General features: G+C 39.1%; 4 protein-coding genes across 6 annotated transcripts in view; 3 read left to right on the forward strand and 1 right to left on the reverse strand.

Moving 5' to 3' along the window:
- The first annotated feature begins 1,601 nt into the window (after positions 1-1,601).
- LOC116022420 (uncharacterized protein At4g06744) lies at positions 1,602-3,454 on the forward strand. The gene has a single exon (XM_031263151.1). The coding sequence runs from the start codon at positions 1,833-1,835 to the stop codon at positions 3,027-3,029; it is 1,197 nt and encodes a 398-aa protein (XP_031119011.1). The 5' UTR covers positions 1,602-1,832; the 3' UTR covers positions 3,030-3,454.
- A 3,797-nt stretch (positions 3,455-7,251) lies between these two features.
- LOC116022121 (probable inactive receptor kinase At5g67200) lies at positions 7,252-10,733 on the forward strand. Its single transcript, XM_031262696.1, has 2 exons — positions 7,252-9,078; positions 10,004-10,733. The coding sequence occupies exons 1-2, from the start codon at positions 7,713-7,715 to the stop codon at positions 10,579-10,581; spliced, it is 1,944 nt and encodes a 647-aa protein (XP_031118556.1). The 5' UTR covers positions 7,252-7,712; the 3' UTR covers positions 10,582-10,733.
- Positions 10,734-11,472: 739 nt separating this feature from the next.
- On the forward strand, positions 11,473-13,360 carry LOC116022784. The gene is made up of 2 exons (XM_031263656.1): positions 11,473-11,730; positions 12,554-13,360. Exons 1-2 carry the CDS (start codon positions 11,587-11,589, stop codon positions 12,917-12,919), a joined length of 510 nt encoding a protein of 169 aa, XP_031119516.1. The 5' UTR covers positions 11,473-11,586; the 3' UTR covers positions 12,920-13,360.
- Positions 13,361-13,404: 44 nt separating this feature from the next.
- LOC116021864 (kinesin-like protein KIN-4A) overlaps positions 13,405-15,818 on the reverse strand; it is a 9,587-nt gene continuing 7,173 nt past the window's right edge. For all 3 annotated transcript variants that reach the window (XM_031262384.1, XM_031262375.1, XM_031262368.1), the window contains exons 19-26: positions 15,721-15,752; positions 15,535-15,632; positions 15,350-15,448; positions 14,992-15,213; positions 14,641-14,803; positions 14,286-14,420; positions 13,871-14,171; positions 13,405-13,777 (exon numbers count right to left, since the gene is read on the reverse strand). In XM_031262384.1, the coding sequence (XP_031118244.1) occupies positions 13,950-14,171; positions 14,286-14,420; positions 14,641-14,803; positions 14,992-15,213; positions 15,350-15,448; positions 15,535-15,632; positions 15,721-15,752 (971 nt within the window). In that variant the 3' untranslated portion in view covers positions 13,405-13,777; positions 13,871-13,949. The remainder of the gene's footprint in view (positions 13,778-13,870; positions 14,172-14,285; positions 14,421-14,640; positions 14,804-14,991; positions 15,214-15,349; positions 15,449-15,534; positions 15,633-15,720; positions 15,753-15,818) is intronic.

Here is a 15,818-nt window from a genome sequence, read left to right on the forward strand (position 1 = left end):
TTTTATTTAAATTAGCGCAATTTTTAATTCTTTTTCTTTGTAGGTACATAAACTTATATTTTTAGATACATAATCTATCTATTAATTATAATTATGTATCATGATAAATGATTCTAAATTTCTCATGTTGCTCTAAAATCATAATAAGTAAACTAAATAAATAAACTCAAAGGTGGACCTGGCCCACAACATAATTTGCCCAAATTCATCATTTTTAAACATAACAATAGTATTAATGCGAATTAATACAAAAAATAGTTTAAAAATTAATAACTTCCACCAATCAAAAAGCTTCGTTGATTCTTGTCTTTTTAATTTAATGTAATGTGTATTCTGCCAGAATTAAATTTTAGTACACAAACCATAAACATTTATTCATAATCCACGGTATAATTTGTGAAATCACCCAATAACCACCCCATTCTCCATCTTCAAGATGCATAACACCACTCAACTGCAAATTTTACTGTGCACCACGGTCCAGAATGCATGGTAATCCATGCATCAAAATGACATCGTTTTGATTAATGAAAAGAAACGGCAGAAACGATACTCGTTCCGCAAAAAGTAACTCCGTGTGTATTTACTGTAGATTTCTTTCAACACACATACAGTTTCCTTTCAATATAACTACAGTTTCATTCGACATTATACAATTAAATATGTGAAATAACCGCCTCTCAACAATCAACATGCACAGTGGGCCAATCCTTCACTAGATCGGGTTAGGCCAACCTCATACTTCACCCAACCCAACAAAATTGGGTTACACCCTACCCTAATATAGTATGTAAATTGACCAGAGTTTACCTTGTATTACAGACCTTTGTATAAAATAATATTTAGATTATATGTAACTATTGTTAACATGAGGCTCAAGCTCACTTCCTTCCACATGGAGTGCAACCGGGTGCTACTAGACTACAAAGTCATTGACATATAAAAATTGAATATATATATTTTTTTGCGTACTACCGACTCTGTTACAATATAGTATCTGTTCATAGCTACTTTATCAATCTACTGAAGCACAAAGAGTCAACAGTTGCCTCCACTGAGACCACAACGTCTTTGGCAGTATAAGAATTGAATATAGTATTACTTCAATTAATAATTTGCAGTCAAGGTCAAGTCCTATTCGATAGAAGTTAAAACTCAATACAATTAAAATCTACCTACTTAACTGATCAATTAATAATTTGGTCAAGTCCTATTCGATAGAAGTTAAAGCTCAATACAATTAAAATCTACCTACTTAACTGATCTTAAATTTATGATATTCATTATACAAAGTACCCCTTTACGTACGACTGGAGAGTTAATAATCATGGTGTTCCCTAGCATCCAAGACTGTAACTTGTAGCTGGCCTGCATACAATAATCACGTACAGAAGACAATGAAATGTGACACCAAGTAATGGACTCCAGTCACAAATATATGATTATAATTATTATTAATATAAAAAATAAGAGTGAAAGGTGAATGGAATAAATGAATAATAGAGAATGTGGCGGCCAAACGCACAGTTGCAAAGAAGCTCTTCTCCATTTCTTTAATAATGAAAAGCATGCTCATCTGTGGTCACAACAACATGGTGAACTTTTCATTTGGTCACTTTTTTTTTTTTTTTGGGCTCTGTGTCTGCAATTTGTTTTGAACGAGACGACTGTAAACACTGTAAATGATAGATACAAAACTTTATACTCTGTATGAATGAATTAAATACTGGAAGAAGTACTATAAAGTAGCTAGCTAGGCTGCTTGCTTTAATTTCCATGTTCAGCTTGGTTCTTTTCTCCACTGTGGAACCAAATTTCAATATAGAAACAAGATGGTTAAGGTTATGGGGAAGAACATCATCGTTTTGATTCTCAGCGTGTTCCTCGTACTCCATAGTACTAGCACTCTTGTTAATGGAGGCAAAAAGAAGCTTGCAGTTTCAGGGTTGGGAGAAAGGGAGCTAGTTTTTGCAGATCAAAGACTGGCTGCTGTTTACCCCATTATACAGAATTTCAAGAATATCATCACTTCTGATCCGTTGGGAGTGACCAAGACTTGGGTAGGTCCAAACATCTGCAACTACACTGGGTTCTTCTGTGGGATCCCCCCAGACAATAAATCAGCCATTGCTCTTGCCTCTGTGGATTTCAATGGATTTCGCCTCACAGCGCCGAGTCTTGATGGGTTCATTGATAAGCTCCCGGATATAGCCCTGTTCCATGCTAATTCCAACAGTTTTTCAGGAACCATTTCCCCGGATATTGCTAAGCTTCCTTATTTGTATGAGATTGATATTAGTAACAATCTGTTTTCTGGGCAGTTCCCAACTGCTATTCTGGGCATGAAAGGCCTTACTTTCTTGGACATTCGTTTCAATTCCTTCACCGGGTCAGTTCCACCCCAGCTGTTCACCGAGGAGTTTGATGCGCTGTTCCTCAACAACAACAACTTCATGCAGAGGTTGCCTGATGCTTTCAGCACCCATATTTACTTCCTAACCTTAGCCAACAACAACTTCTTTGGTCCAATCCCGAGAACCATCTCGAAAGCCTTGTCGGGTGTTTCAGAGGTTTTGCTGCTTAACAACAAGTTGAGTGGCTGTCTTCCTTATGAACTCGGGTTTTTGAACGATGCTGTGGTCTTTGATGCTGGCAACAATCACTTAACAGGTCCCTTGCCATTCTCATTAGGGTGCTTGGACAAAGTTGAGGTCTTGAATTTTGCAGGGAATCTGTTGTATGGAATGGTGCCAGATGTGATATGTGCCCTGGGAAACCTGGCAAATCTATCCTTGGCTAATAATTATTTCAACGCGATAGGGCCAAATTGCTTCGGCTTGATCAGAAGCGGAGTGCTTGATGTGAGGAACAATTGCATTCCTGGTCTGCCATTCCAGAGATCAATACCTGAGTGTGTACAGTTCTTTGCTGTTCCAAGATTCTGTCACAACATGCCACCATATACTTACATTCCCTGCTCGCACCCCAACTTCAAGTCTGCAGAAGAAATGGCTCCTTCCCCTTTCTAGTATGGTCTGCTTAGTCTTTGGTCTTGGAATATTCTGTTCATGGACTTCTGAATCTGTATCAAACATGAATGCATTACATTTCCAATCATTCCTTCACATGTCTATGTTCCTAAATCCCAACCTTACATTGAACTGCTGTTATCTTCCTACACTCATATAAACCAACCAGATGAGACTGGTTAGAGTGGTGCTCTTTCTTTTTGTTTTGAGTAATGAGGGAAACCATAGCCACTACCTGAAGGTGTGTACTGGGTAAACCCCGCCTTGTGGCCTTAGTCGACAAATGACCACAAAAAGGTAAACCAGCTTTGTTGCCTATAGCTGACCAGTTCAAATCGAGAAGGCTATTAGGCTACTCCCGTTGGGAGTCAAACTTGTAACTTGTGTTACCAAATCAACAATCTGAATAACTTCATTGGGTTGTCTAGAGTGGTGTTCTTTCCAAACCATTGGTTTGCTTAAAATCCGTTTCTTTTTTAGATCACCCAAAACACGCATTTCCTTAAAGAAAACATGAAAGGAGAACAATTTAACACAATCCCAAAGTTAGTTTAGAAAGGCAAGAACATCAACATCTGGTGGACTTGGTAGCTTGTGACGAACCTAGGCAAGAATTTTGGACCAACAGGGCAAAAGGTACATACATGGTACTAAATTCTAATGATGCAAACTTTAGTTTACTAGGTAGGTGAAGTTCCACACTTCCACTCATGTTAATGGGGTGTTAGTGATCAATCCCAATATCCCATCAAGGTTGATGTATTGAGGATCAAATTAGAGGCTACCCAAAAATCCACTACCACCTGCAAAATAGTTTTTTTTCACAGAAGACAGACAACAACATTATATTTATCATTCACCAAACATTAACACATCAAACTATCAGTTTTGCGGCACTGAATGCCTCAGCCTTGTCATACAACCACTGTTCTTAGTTTTCAAAGCCTCAAATAATGGTTAGTGGAGAATATAGCAGCAGATAAGAAGTGGACACAAATATTATACAATGCATCAATTTGTCTTTACTAACCAATAAGCATCAAACTATATTCTTTGGCCTGCAAGAAGTATATTATATTCAGCCCAACTTTCATCCTAAATCTATCCGAAACATTCTTTGCAAAATGCAAACTTTCAACCCTCAATACAATGCATAGATACCCAGATTGTAGAAATCTCTGTGACATGTAAATGCAGGTAAAAAGGAATACAGTTTACACGCAGAAATCGCAGTAATGTCATTATCAATCCATTTCTTTAAACTGGAAAATCTGCCTCAGGGCCCCTGTAAAAACGAGTGGAGATTACCCCCCTTAATCAAACAGTAATGAAAGTGACTATTTTGGCTTTGGGTCCGACAAACACACAACAATTGCGCTAATTGCAGTGAGCTATCATCATCATCATAATCTAAAAAGTGGAATTTGACCAGTTTGAAACTTCCCTACCTTGATCGTTGAAGGCTCTGATTTCAGGACAAGGCAAGATTTTCTCCATCAAGAAATGAATACTCCGTTAAAAGTTTGATTCGCGTTTCAGCTTACTTTTAGCACAAATCAATGGGATTTGTGCTAAATTGCATTTCTAGTGGTTGGTTTTCTCCATGATATTGTTTATTAGGACTGTACTTAATGATAACATAGGATAAAGAAACTGTTTTTCTTTTTCTATTGGGATTGCAAAGGTCAAATCTTTCATCATATCACTGCTTTGCTGTTAACATGAATCTACTTTCTTATAAGTAGGGCCTAAGGTATTGTTTATGGCTAGGGATGTCAACGGGGCGGGATGGGGGCGGGGACATACCCCCATCCCCGCCCCCGAATTTCTTTCCCATTCCCCGTCCCCACCCCCGCCGGGGAAGGAAAAAATCCCCCATCCCCATCCCCACGGGGATTATTCGGGGACGGGGAATCTCCACCCCATTTATAAGTTATAAACAGATTTAAAAATTAAACATTAAAAATATTTAAATAAATAACGCATATATATTCATCTCCAACTTAAAGTAGTATTCAATATTTTACAATTAAACATGTTACCTAAATATACATTTCATGACATACAATGACAAATATGCTTTTAAAATTATACTCCGTATAGATTATATACAAAGTAATACATATGTGTGTGTTGTGTGACTATACATATATATATTTCGGGGACGGGGCGGGGAATTTAAAATTGCCCCCATCCCCATCCCCGATCCCCTATTTTTGTCCCCATCCCCATCCCCGTAGGAGTGGGGAATCGGATTCCCCGTCGGGTACGGGTACAATTGACATCACTATTCATGGCATAAAATATTAACATCAACTTCCAATTATAAGAAAGATTGAACATCCTAAAACAGTGGCTCTAGTGCTACTGCAGACATTTAGGTTGTTTTTATTGTCTAATGATCTTCAAGTTTGCCATGCACCAATAAATGAAGCTTCACAGTTCAATGTTATCAACCCCATATTATTAAGTTTTTGTGGACAATCCCAACCGAGTTCGTCGTACAGTAAACTTAATAAATAATAATCATAAAATTCCAACAAAATAGATTTACCTCATTGTGGTTTTATGGGCTTTCTTGTAAACTAAAGTTCTTATGACTTCAAAATGAGAAGATGGTGATCCCATAACACATTCCAATCCTGGTTAGAATACAAACAGATATAGGTGTAGACACTTATTTTGGTTTTCAGAGTTAAACCAAACGGGCCCTTATTATTATTCAGTGATCAATTATGGAAACTGCCAAACTGGCAATAATAGCAGCCCATCAACCTATAACGGGCGTTTGGTTCAATGTAGTTTAGGATGCGTTGAATTTGAATTCAACGAAGAGAAACTACTGCGTTTGGTTGGAGGGAATTGCAATTCGGCCGAATTGCAATTTCCTTCTTTTGCTGATTTCCAATTCCGAAGCCCCCCCTAAGAATTACAATTCAGCAGATTTTGGGAGAAAAATGGGGCTGTGAAGACAAATTTACCCCTCTGAAATATTGCACTTGTCTGCCATCTTGGATTTTGGCCATTTTTTATTTTTTTTCATTCAATTCTTTAGCCTAAAATGAGATCTTTTTGGTTTTTTTTTTTAAATCTGTTCTTTTCTTTGTATATATGTATTATGTGTATATATGTATTACGCATTCTGTGAGGATGCAGCAAGAAGAATTATATTACAAAAAAAAAAAAAAAGATACAATAATATGTTTATATATGTGTGGATGCAGTAATATGTTCATATGGTAAATTATTATTATTATTATTATTATTATTATTACTACTACTACTTCTACTACATAAAGGACATTTTAGTCATTTTGTCATTTATTACCTTTCAATTCTCTGTACTTCTATTCCTGCGTACCAAACACTGTAATTTCAATTCCTACCTTATTCAATGAATTGCAATTCCACCGAATTACAATTCTTTTCCCTCCTAATTCCTTCCTCCCAACCAAACGGGCTAATGACAACAGGCCCATCTTTTTTTTTTTTTTTACTCTATTACAATATAATATTTGTTCATATATATTCTTTCAACTCATTGACGCAGAATGAGTCAATGCCTATATTATCTAATGTCATTAGAGTTCAAACTTATGAAGTCCCATTACCTAATGCCTCTACCATTACTCAAGACATCTACTCCTTGCAATGTATTGTTTATATACCTAATACCTCTACCATTACTCATGACATCAAATTTCTTAAAATATTTGTGATGGTGTTATAGGAAACTTAATTAACCTAATAATCCAAATAATAAGTCCAAGATTGGACTTTGATAAATGTCTCTAACAGAAACACATCAATATATTTTTCTTGATTTTTAAAATAGTAAAGAATTAAGAAATTGATTTTTAACTGATGTGGGATTTGATTTTTAGTATCATTTTCCTCGTGCAAAAACATTTGCACCGAGAAAAATGAAGTGTGAAGTGCATGTTTGGAGCCCACTCATGCGACCCAGGAGGCGCGTTAGAGTGGCCACCACTCTAACTTTGTTTGTAAAAGTTATTCTTTTCGACCTCACCCATAAGGCCATAAACCATTACTTGTCGACCATATCAACCAATCAAAGAACACCACGTAACTTGTAAACCGTCATCATGACAAAGATTGTCTTAGTTGACCTATTTATACTACCTTATTATTATTGAATCCGACACGAGCTTCCGTCACACCTGGTTGGCCTTATTCCTGTCTCCATACTTGGTCTTACAATTTCTTCGATCACTTTATCTCTAACCCCTATCATCAATGTAATTTGCATTATCAATTTGATATAAAGATTCGATTTTTATTTTCTTATGGTGTAAAACTGTAAAAACTGGAAATATAACCGTCTGAAGGTAGAGTAGATGTACTGTGGTGGGAGGCCATGGGCAGGGCAGGGCAGGGCAGTTGGCACGGAAACAGAGGATGAGGGAAATGGTTACTGCTATCTGAAATCGGAATTCCCCACCTCTCTTCTTTCTTTCCTTCCCTTCACGTGATTCTGACTCCGACCCTGCCTTTACACTCCTACTGGACAGGACAACTCCTGCCATTCTTCTATGCTTTTGTCGCTTACCCCTCGATTCCCTCCTTTTCTTCTTTCACTTTCAATGGAAGTAAAACTGTAAAATTTCTCAAGCTCTCCCCTTTAATTCCCGGTTCTTGAGTTGTTTTCTTGTGTAAACAAACATGGTGGGGCTGCTCGTTATGGTTTTGCTGTTTGCTAGTTCTTCTGCTTCTGCGAGCTCGGTAATCCCCTCCGACGCGTCGGCATTGTTGGCGTTTCAGGTGAAGGCGGACTTGAAAGGGAAGCTTGGGTTTTCTTCAAACTCCACCTTGGGTTTCTGCAAGTGGAATGGCGTGCAGTGTAGTGAAAAGAAGGTGGTTCGTTTGGTGTGTGAAAAGGTGGGTTTGGATGGGGTTTTTGCTCCGGATACCCTAACTCGGCTTGACCAGCTCAGAGTTTTGAGTTTGCAGGATAACTCGCTCGCCGGGCCTATTCCCGATCTTTCCCGCTTGGTTAACCTGAAAGTTCTGTTTTTGAACCGTAATTTCTTTAGTGGATTTATTCCTCCCTCAATCTCCACTCTCCACCGCCTCAAAACCCTTGATCTCTCCCACAACAACCTCACCGGCAACATTCCGGCGTTTTTCAACGGTCTGGACCGGTTGTACTATCTCCGTCTCGACTCCAACCGCCTCAACGGCTCCGTGCCGGCGCTCAACCAAACTACTCTCCAGATCTTCAACGTTTCGCAGAATATTCTCTCCGGTCCCATTCCGGTGACGCCCACATTATCCCGCTTCAGAACGACGGCGTTTTCCTCCAACAAAGCTCTCTGCGGTGAGATAATACACAAGGAATGCCGCCCTATTCAACCCTTCTTCCACCCATCTCCCGCCACCACTGCCCCGCCGCCGCCGCATTCCGCCTCTCAAAACGCACAGTTACGCGACGGCGGATTATACAGCCCCGAAAAGAAATCAAACAAAAGGTCCGTTCTCATCATTGGGTTAACCCTAGGGTTTTTTGTCCTCATTTGCTCCATTATCTGTTTCGCCCTAGCCGCTAAAAAATCGAGCAAGTCAATTTCGTCGACTCCGAAAATCGATTTGGACCCGATCGTCGCCGCCAACACGGAGGCGGTGATGAGAATCGAAGAAGAAAGCAACGAGCTAGAAGAGAAAGTGAAGCGAGTGCAGGAAGGAATGCAGGTGATGGGGAAAAGTGGAAACTTGGTTTTCTCGGTCGGCGAATCTCAGGTGTATACTTTGGAGCAGTTGATGAAAGCCTCGGCGGAGCTTCTGGGGCGGGGAACGCTGGGCACCACCTATAAGGCGGTGCTCGACAACCGTTTGATTGTTTGCGTGAAAAGATTAGACTCTGGGAAAATGGCGAGTCGGAGTAAGGATGAATTTGAACGGCACATGGAATCAGTGGGCGGATTACGCCACCCAAATTTGGTTCCTCTCAGAGCTTATTTCCAGGCCAAGGAAGAACGCCTTCTGGTCTATGATTACCAGCCCAATGGCAGTCTCTTCTCTCTTATCCATGGTAAGCCCTTGCCCTTCAAGAATTCCCATTTTTTTAAAAACCATTGCATGCTTTTAATCTTTTATCACCCATTCATAGTTTTAATTGGTGAGTCATGAGTGATTAGGGACCTTAGTAACTCCAAATTCTAGGCTCGACTCGCAACTGGAGCGGCCTTCTTGGTTTGTGCTGGTCAGCAATGGGCAACCTATGCTGGTTTACCTTAGGCTTTCTTTATAATGAATTGTTAATAAGGAAGTTCAAGAATCCATTTTTGGAGCATGATTGATGGCAATCTTTGCTAGGTTTGAGATGACTTGTGTTGAATGAAAGAAGAGGAAAATATGAAATATGCATAGTTTTGAACATGGCTTAGGATAATGACTGAGGAGGCATTAAAACACCAGACTTTGGGTGGTTGTGTTAACACAGAGAATCTAGCAGCTGACTAGTCAGGATATTTGGGATACCTTACCCTTTGCCAGTATTACTTTATTTGAATTGTTCTGACTGCCATGGTGATGAAGAAGTTGCTTGAGAATCTCGATTACTCCCTTGTAAAGCTAAAACCACAGAACTCTGGCAGTTTATCAGGGCGTTGTGGACAGAATGCAGACACATAGAATCTTTTGCCTTGCCCCAGGAATTAATTATGTTAAACTTGTCAAACTAGATACTCATTAGGTGCCTGATTATTTAACGCTTAAATCATGAGTAGAGACATACTTTTGTCATGTGTTGTGTGGCTAATCTTGAAGCTATATCTGTGTGTGGTCGAGTTCTGGCCCTATTCATGTTACTGACTGCCTGGCACCCGCTTTAGTTTCACACACATTCCCCCCTGCACTCGCCAGCCCTGCGATATCTAATCAAATGGATTGGATTTGCGGGGTTGTGATCAGTCATCTAAATTATTGATTGGTTGGTCGCCCTTGTATCGTTTCAGGTTCCAAGTCCTCGAGAGCAAAGCCACTTCACTGGACGTCGTGCTTGAAAATAGCGGACGATGTAGCTCAAGGCCTCTCGTATATCCACCAAGCATGGAGGCTTGTTCACGGCAACCTCAAGTCGTCTAACGTCCTCCTGGGATCCGATTTTGAGGCCTGCATTTCCGATTACTGCCTCTCCGTCCTGGCCAACCCCTTCTCAGACGACGACCCTGATTGTGCAGCCTACAAGGCACCCGAAGCTCGAAAACTAAACATGCACCACCAAGCAACCTCAAAGTCTGATGTTTACTCCTATGGAGTTCTTGTACTGGAACTGCTCACCGGGAAGCACCCCTCAGAACACCCTGTTCTAATGCCGGACGAGATGATCAAGTGGGTAAGGTCCACCCGGGACGATGATGGCGGGGAAGAAAATCGACTGGAAATGATTCTTGAAGTGGCAATGGTGTGCAGTGTGGCGTCCCCAGAGCAAAGACCGACCATGTGGCAAGTGTTGAAGATGATCCAGGAGATCAAAGATGCCGCCATTATGGAGGATGGTCGTGAAATGGACCTACTCACCGGGACTTCTTGAGCACATACTATTATTTTTTGCTATGTATATATATACACTTGAGCATGGCGATTGGCGACACAACTTTTCCACACAAACCCTTTTTAATTCTTCCCTTCCATTCTTTACTAAAGTAGCACAAGTCTTTTGCTTTCTTTTTTAGTACGTCCAAAGTTTAGTTTATAATATAATAAAATACATCACATTGTTAATTTAATTAAGAATGGTTCAACATAAATCTAATATATCCGCTCTAAAGCTTCTCTCGAAAACACTCGTTCTAACATAAATTTAAACTCAGTCCAAATCATAACCTTATGGTTATTAAGTTAGCATGTTTTTACAGTTTATTTGTATATACTCTACATACAAGAAATTTTCATCACTTCTAATTAGTTTTTCATCACTTTTAATTAATTTTTTAGGGTGACGTTTAAGTTATTGAACTAAGCCTGCATCACTACTACACTACATAATTCTAATTGTTACTCCGTATATCATATACTAGGGTTCATATTGCATTATGAATTCTGATACAAAAATTTTGTGCATTCAATTAACACATTTTATACTCACAGTTAATAGTTTTTGTACATATAAACAAAAAACTTGATAATTGCTAACACATACGGAGTAATATGATAGCTATAGAAACTGTCAACTGCCGATACAGAACGTGTCAAACAGAATCTGAATATTATTTTTGGGTCAGCCTACAATACAAGATAGTCAGGTAGACCATGGTCCATGGTATAATTTGACACATAAATTCCCATGGAGATGGACTAAGAGAGTTGATATGGGCCGACTAAGAGAACAAGCCCATTATCCATTCTATAACAACAAGCCCAAATTCCCTGTTACCATATGGCGACGATCTCCGACAATGGGGAGGTGGGGCGATTCCAGAAATTCCTAGGAACTCCAATAAATAAATAAATAAAATTATTGTCAGTTGTCACTGCTACTGTCTGATAAGAAAGAAACTAAAAGCTAACCGCTCCAAACTCTGGTAACTGAAATGCCATGGATTCTGACATGATGGAGGCGAACTCCTCGTCGGCGCCGGCGCCGGCGCTTCCACCCGATCAGGATGAATTCGTCAGAAATTTGCTCACTGTGGCTCGCCAGCTTATCGATCAAAACATGCCTTCTCAGGCTCTCCAAGCGGTGATCTTTTATTCTCAAATCCCTACTTTATTCTTTCTTTATGAATGCTATTATTTCCTCTCCTGATTGAGCTTGATTTTGATCATTCTTACCTCATTTTCTAAATTTCTATTGCGAATTTGCTAGTTCCGTTTGATATGCCCATGTTAATCGGAGCAGTTAGCTGAAGAAAAAAAAATGTTATGATTTTGAAGCATTAATCGTTGTGCTGGTACTAAAATGCTTCACTCTTTTAGAGCATGATGGCAACTAAAAAAAGCTAGACTTTGTATTAGGTTTTTGGAAAACTAGGCCATCATTGATTGCTGAATACTGTTTGAGTCCACAAGGAAATGTGATGAGTTCTCAAGTGTATTGAAGCAGCTAGGAATAACTTGTCCTGGCTCCAATGGTAAAAGGGAAAACTTGACATCCCAATCAACATGATAGGTTGTCACTCAGATAATTTCCCAACTTCAAATATGATTCTAAACTTCCCTGATGCTCCCTTGGATGCCTTCTTTATGTGGCATTTACTTTACTTGAATATTTTCGGAAAAAAAATAAAATGAAGAACCTTTATGTAACATCAACTGTTTGGTTGTTCCTTTTTGAATTTACAATTTTATTTGGATATTTGATTCTACAATAAAGTCAGCCATTCTGTGAATGTTGGTATGCAGGGATGATTGTTCTAATGGCATTTAGTTTGGTGGATGCTAATTGTGTATTGATTCATTCTTTCTGCTGACACTTTTCATGGTTGATTTTGCTGTTTATCTGGATTAGACTTGTGTATTCGCATTGTCTTGTAACTGTTGATACTAATGCTCCTGGTTAATAGGTGGTGATGGCAATGAGAGCAAGAGATGGGGAGGGGGCTGTACATCAATTGCTTCATCGTGCTCGGGAGCTATACAGTAACAGAGTGCAGGCAAGTGCAGCTGCAGATGAACTGGCTTCTTTGCTTGCTGAGTGTGCAATTGCCGAGGCCACGCCTCCCAACTCTGAGCCCTATGAACATAACACGGCAGATGAATCTGCGGAACTAGAGAAGAGTGGGACTTCAATACTATCAGAGACTGGAAGGAAACAAGTTATGTTGGATGCATTCTCTGATGGAAGCAGCTTTATATGCATTCAATGTGGGGGTCTGGTTAGCGCAAATAGGAGAGACGAGCACTACTCCTTCTGGTGTGGTAAAATGTGAATTTTATCTCTCTCGATTGGAAATGCACCATCTATCTAGCTGACTACTCCACTCAGTAACCATCACAGGTGGTTCATTGATGGTGCTCCTAAGTCCTACCCCATTCAACTTTGATGTGCAATGAATTTTCTATTCTGCAGCAGAATCTGATCTGAAACTCTGAAAGCAACGTTATTAGCATCTGAGGTTGTGGCTAATATCATGCAGTTAGAGAGTGTATGTCAAGAATATAATGCGTCCTCTGGTATTGTAATCAACAACACTATTTTTCTCCTTATTGTTGTCATAGAATAATTGCTGGTCAGTTTGTCGCATCGAATGTACAATGATAAATCATTACCAGTTCTGAGGATTCAGTTTTTTGCTCTGTTTCCTTGGGCAAAATCCTCTTTGTCTGAATAGAATGTCATTTTATGGATAATATCCAAAATTCTTGATCTATATCCCATTTTTGTGAACTCAATTTTGTCAACAGCTATATAGTATGAGTTTGAGAAGGTTATGAAGTTTTACTTATATCCTGAAATAAAGACTGTGCTTACAAACAAAACAGTGTACATTACAGATTTACACAGATCTGCTAAAGAATAGGGATTTTCCACTTGTTGATGTAACCTAAGAACTATACACAAAATCTAGCACCAGCCAATTATTGCAATACCGACATTCATCTCTTACATGAGCTCTGTGGTTAATTACTCCCCCGTGCCTCTATGTAGCAGCAACACATTTCTGCATCTGTGGCTGCAGCTGATGATTGAATGTCAGAGTTACTCTCTTCACACACAAAAAAATGCAATGCAGTTATTCTATTACAGCTGAAACAAATCTCCCCCCAACCGCCATGTAAAATGCAGCCTGCACAGTGTCAAATCGCGGTATCATTGTAGATAAGTCTAAAAGATGGCTTCTCTTATCTTGCTCGTGTGAAGAATGAAGACGGGATTTTACCTGCTCTTATTTCTGAGTACTTAACCATTAATTGGGTGCTGAAAACGGGTCAGAAGAGAATATACACCTCTCACACGAGCTAATGGCTACGTTTGATGTTAGGCAGAGGCAGTGTACGAGGTTTTGCCCTCATGATCGTTTCATCACTGTGTCTAATCAATTCGGATAGTCTCCAAGGCTTCTGCCATTTCCATTTGAACTGTAATAGCCATTGATGATGACTTCTCTTCCACCTCCATAGCTTACCCCCTTGCCCTATGATTGCTAACTTCTTCATTGAAAGCTCTCCCATTGGCACCATCTGCCATTATCAGAATTTTAACACCAACCATTTTAAATGAGTATGGACAAAATCTCGGGAAAGGCACCAAATAAAGGGCAGAAAAAAGAAGTCATGAAGTGTAAAAGGAAGAACCTTTCGAGATTGATTAACAAAGCTGGCTGATTCTGTAACCAAACCATTAGCAATACCGGCTGTATATTTGAGCTGTTTCTGTGCTGGCACAGGCATTGGAGACAAGGCACCAGTCATGTCATGGTTAGAATTCCCCTGTTGTATTAGTATTTAGTAACATCATAGTATGAAAAGAGATAAAGGAGTTTAAGGAAGCACAAATAAAGGACCAAAGAGGATTATATCATCCACAACAACTATGATTCGTAGGACATCATTTTGGAAAGCATACATCATGGAATACCATGGAAAACGATGGAAATTGAACAGCTAAAATAATTGGCCAAGAATACAACAAAATATATGAAAATCCTACCGAATCAGATGTGGCTAGTGCGATTGCAGCAGTTTGTTCTCGAACTTTGAGCTCCTTCTCAGCTTCCTTTCTTTTAATTTCACTCTGTTGCAATAAACCTACGAGCTCTTTCATTTGCTCCTTCATTTCCTTAATTTCAAGTTCATTCTCCCACATTTGGCACCTACGGTACAAGAGTTTATTTTAGCAAGCAGAAGTGTCCTTCAATTTACTACACGCAGATATTCTCTCTTTTTCATTCTTCTTTTAACCCTCATTCTAGTGGCTTCCTTTCTAGGGGAATTCTTTTTACAATGGGAGTAAGAGAAAAGAAGAAGCATTTGTTCAAAGATTTAGCAAGTCAGTTGATACCTTGCGTCTGCAAGAGAATTGAACATATATTGAAGCAAGTTTTTTGCGTCCCCCATTGAACGTAGCTGATTCCAACGTCCACGATTACTAAAGGCTCGCTCTCGCTCTTCTGCTTCTGAAAGTTGCGAGGCCATTGCAACTAATGAATTTGATGAAATGCCTAGCATATTCTCAAGAGAAGCAATTCGTGCCATTCTAGAATTTGGTGATATTGAAGATGCCCTGACAACAATTGTAAGCAAATAGGTTAAGCAAGAAAAATAGCACGAGCAATTGAAAGTTATATATATGGAATTTCAAAAAAAAAAAAAAGAAGATAAAATGTGCTATAGCTGCAAATGAAAGACGAATATTGCACCTAGATAAACCATTTTTGCCTCTTGGAGGGCTAATTCCTTTCGCGGCTAATTCATCAATTTGTCTCAGAGCAGCAAGCTCTTCTGCCAATGCAGCTCGCCTGGAATATGCCAAAGTGAATATGATTATGTAAATCAGAATAAAAATTGCACTCGGAAACAAGAATGAGCATGTTGGTTTACATACACTTGACTCTGTTTCTCATATTCATAACGAACTTCATGAATATTGACCATTACTTCAAGCTCGTTATCAAGCCAACGCTGCAAGGACTTCTCGTTGCTCTGAAAGCAGATCATAGCAGTAACATACTTTCAGAATGTAGGTTTTGGCACATAAAATAACATTGGTGAAGAAAAGAGAGATAACTACCTGCCCATTAGCTCCATATCCATTGCTAGTCACTTGATTAAAAAAAAAAAAAAAAAAAAAAAAAAAAAAAAAAAAAAAAAAAAAAAAAAAAAAAAAAA

This window comes from Ipomoea triloba, chromosome 1 (genome assembly GCF_003576645.1).
Source record: "Ipomoea triloba cultivar NCNSP0323 chromosome 1, ASM357664v1".
Classification (NCBI taxonomy): domain Eukaryota; kingdom Viridiplantae; phylum Streptophyta; class Magnoliopsida; order Solanales; family Convolvulaceae; genus Ipomoea; species Ipomoea triloba.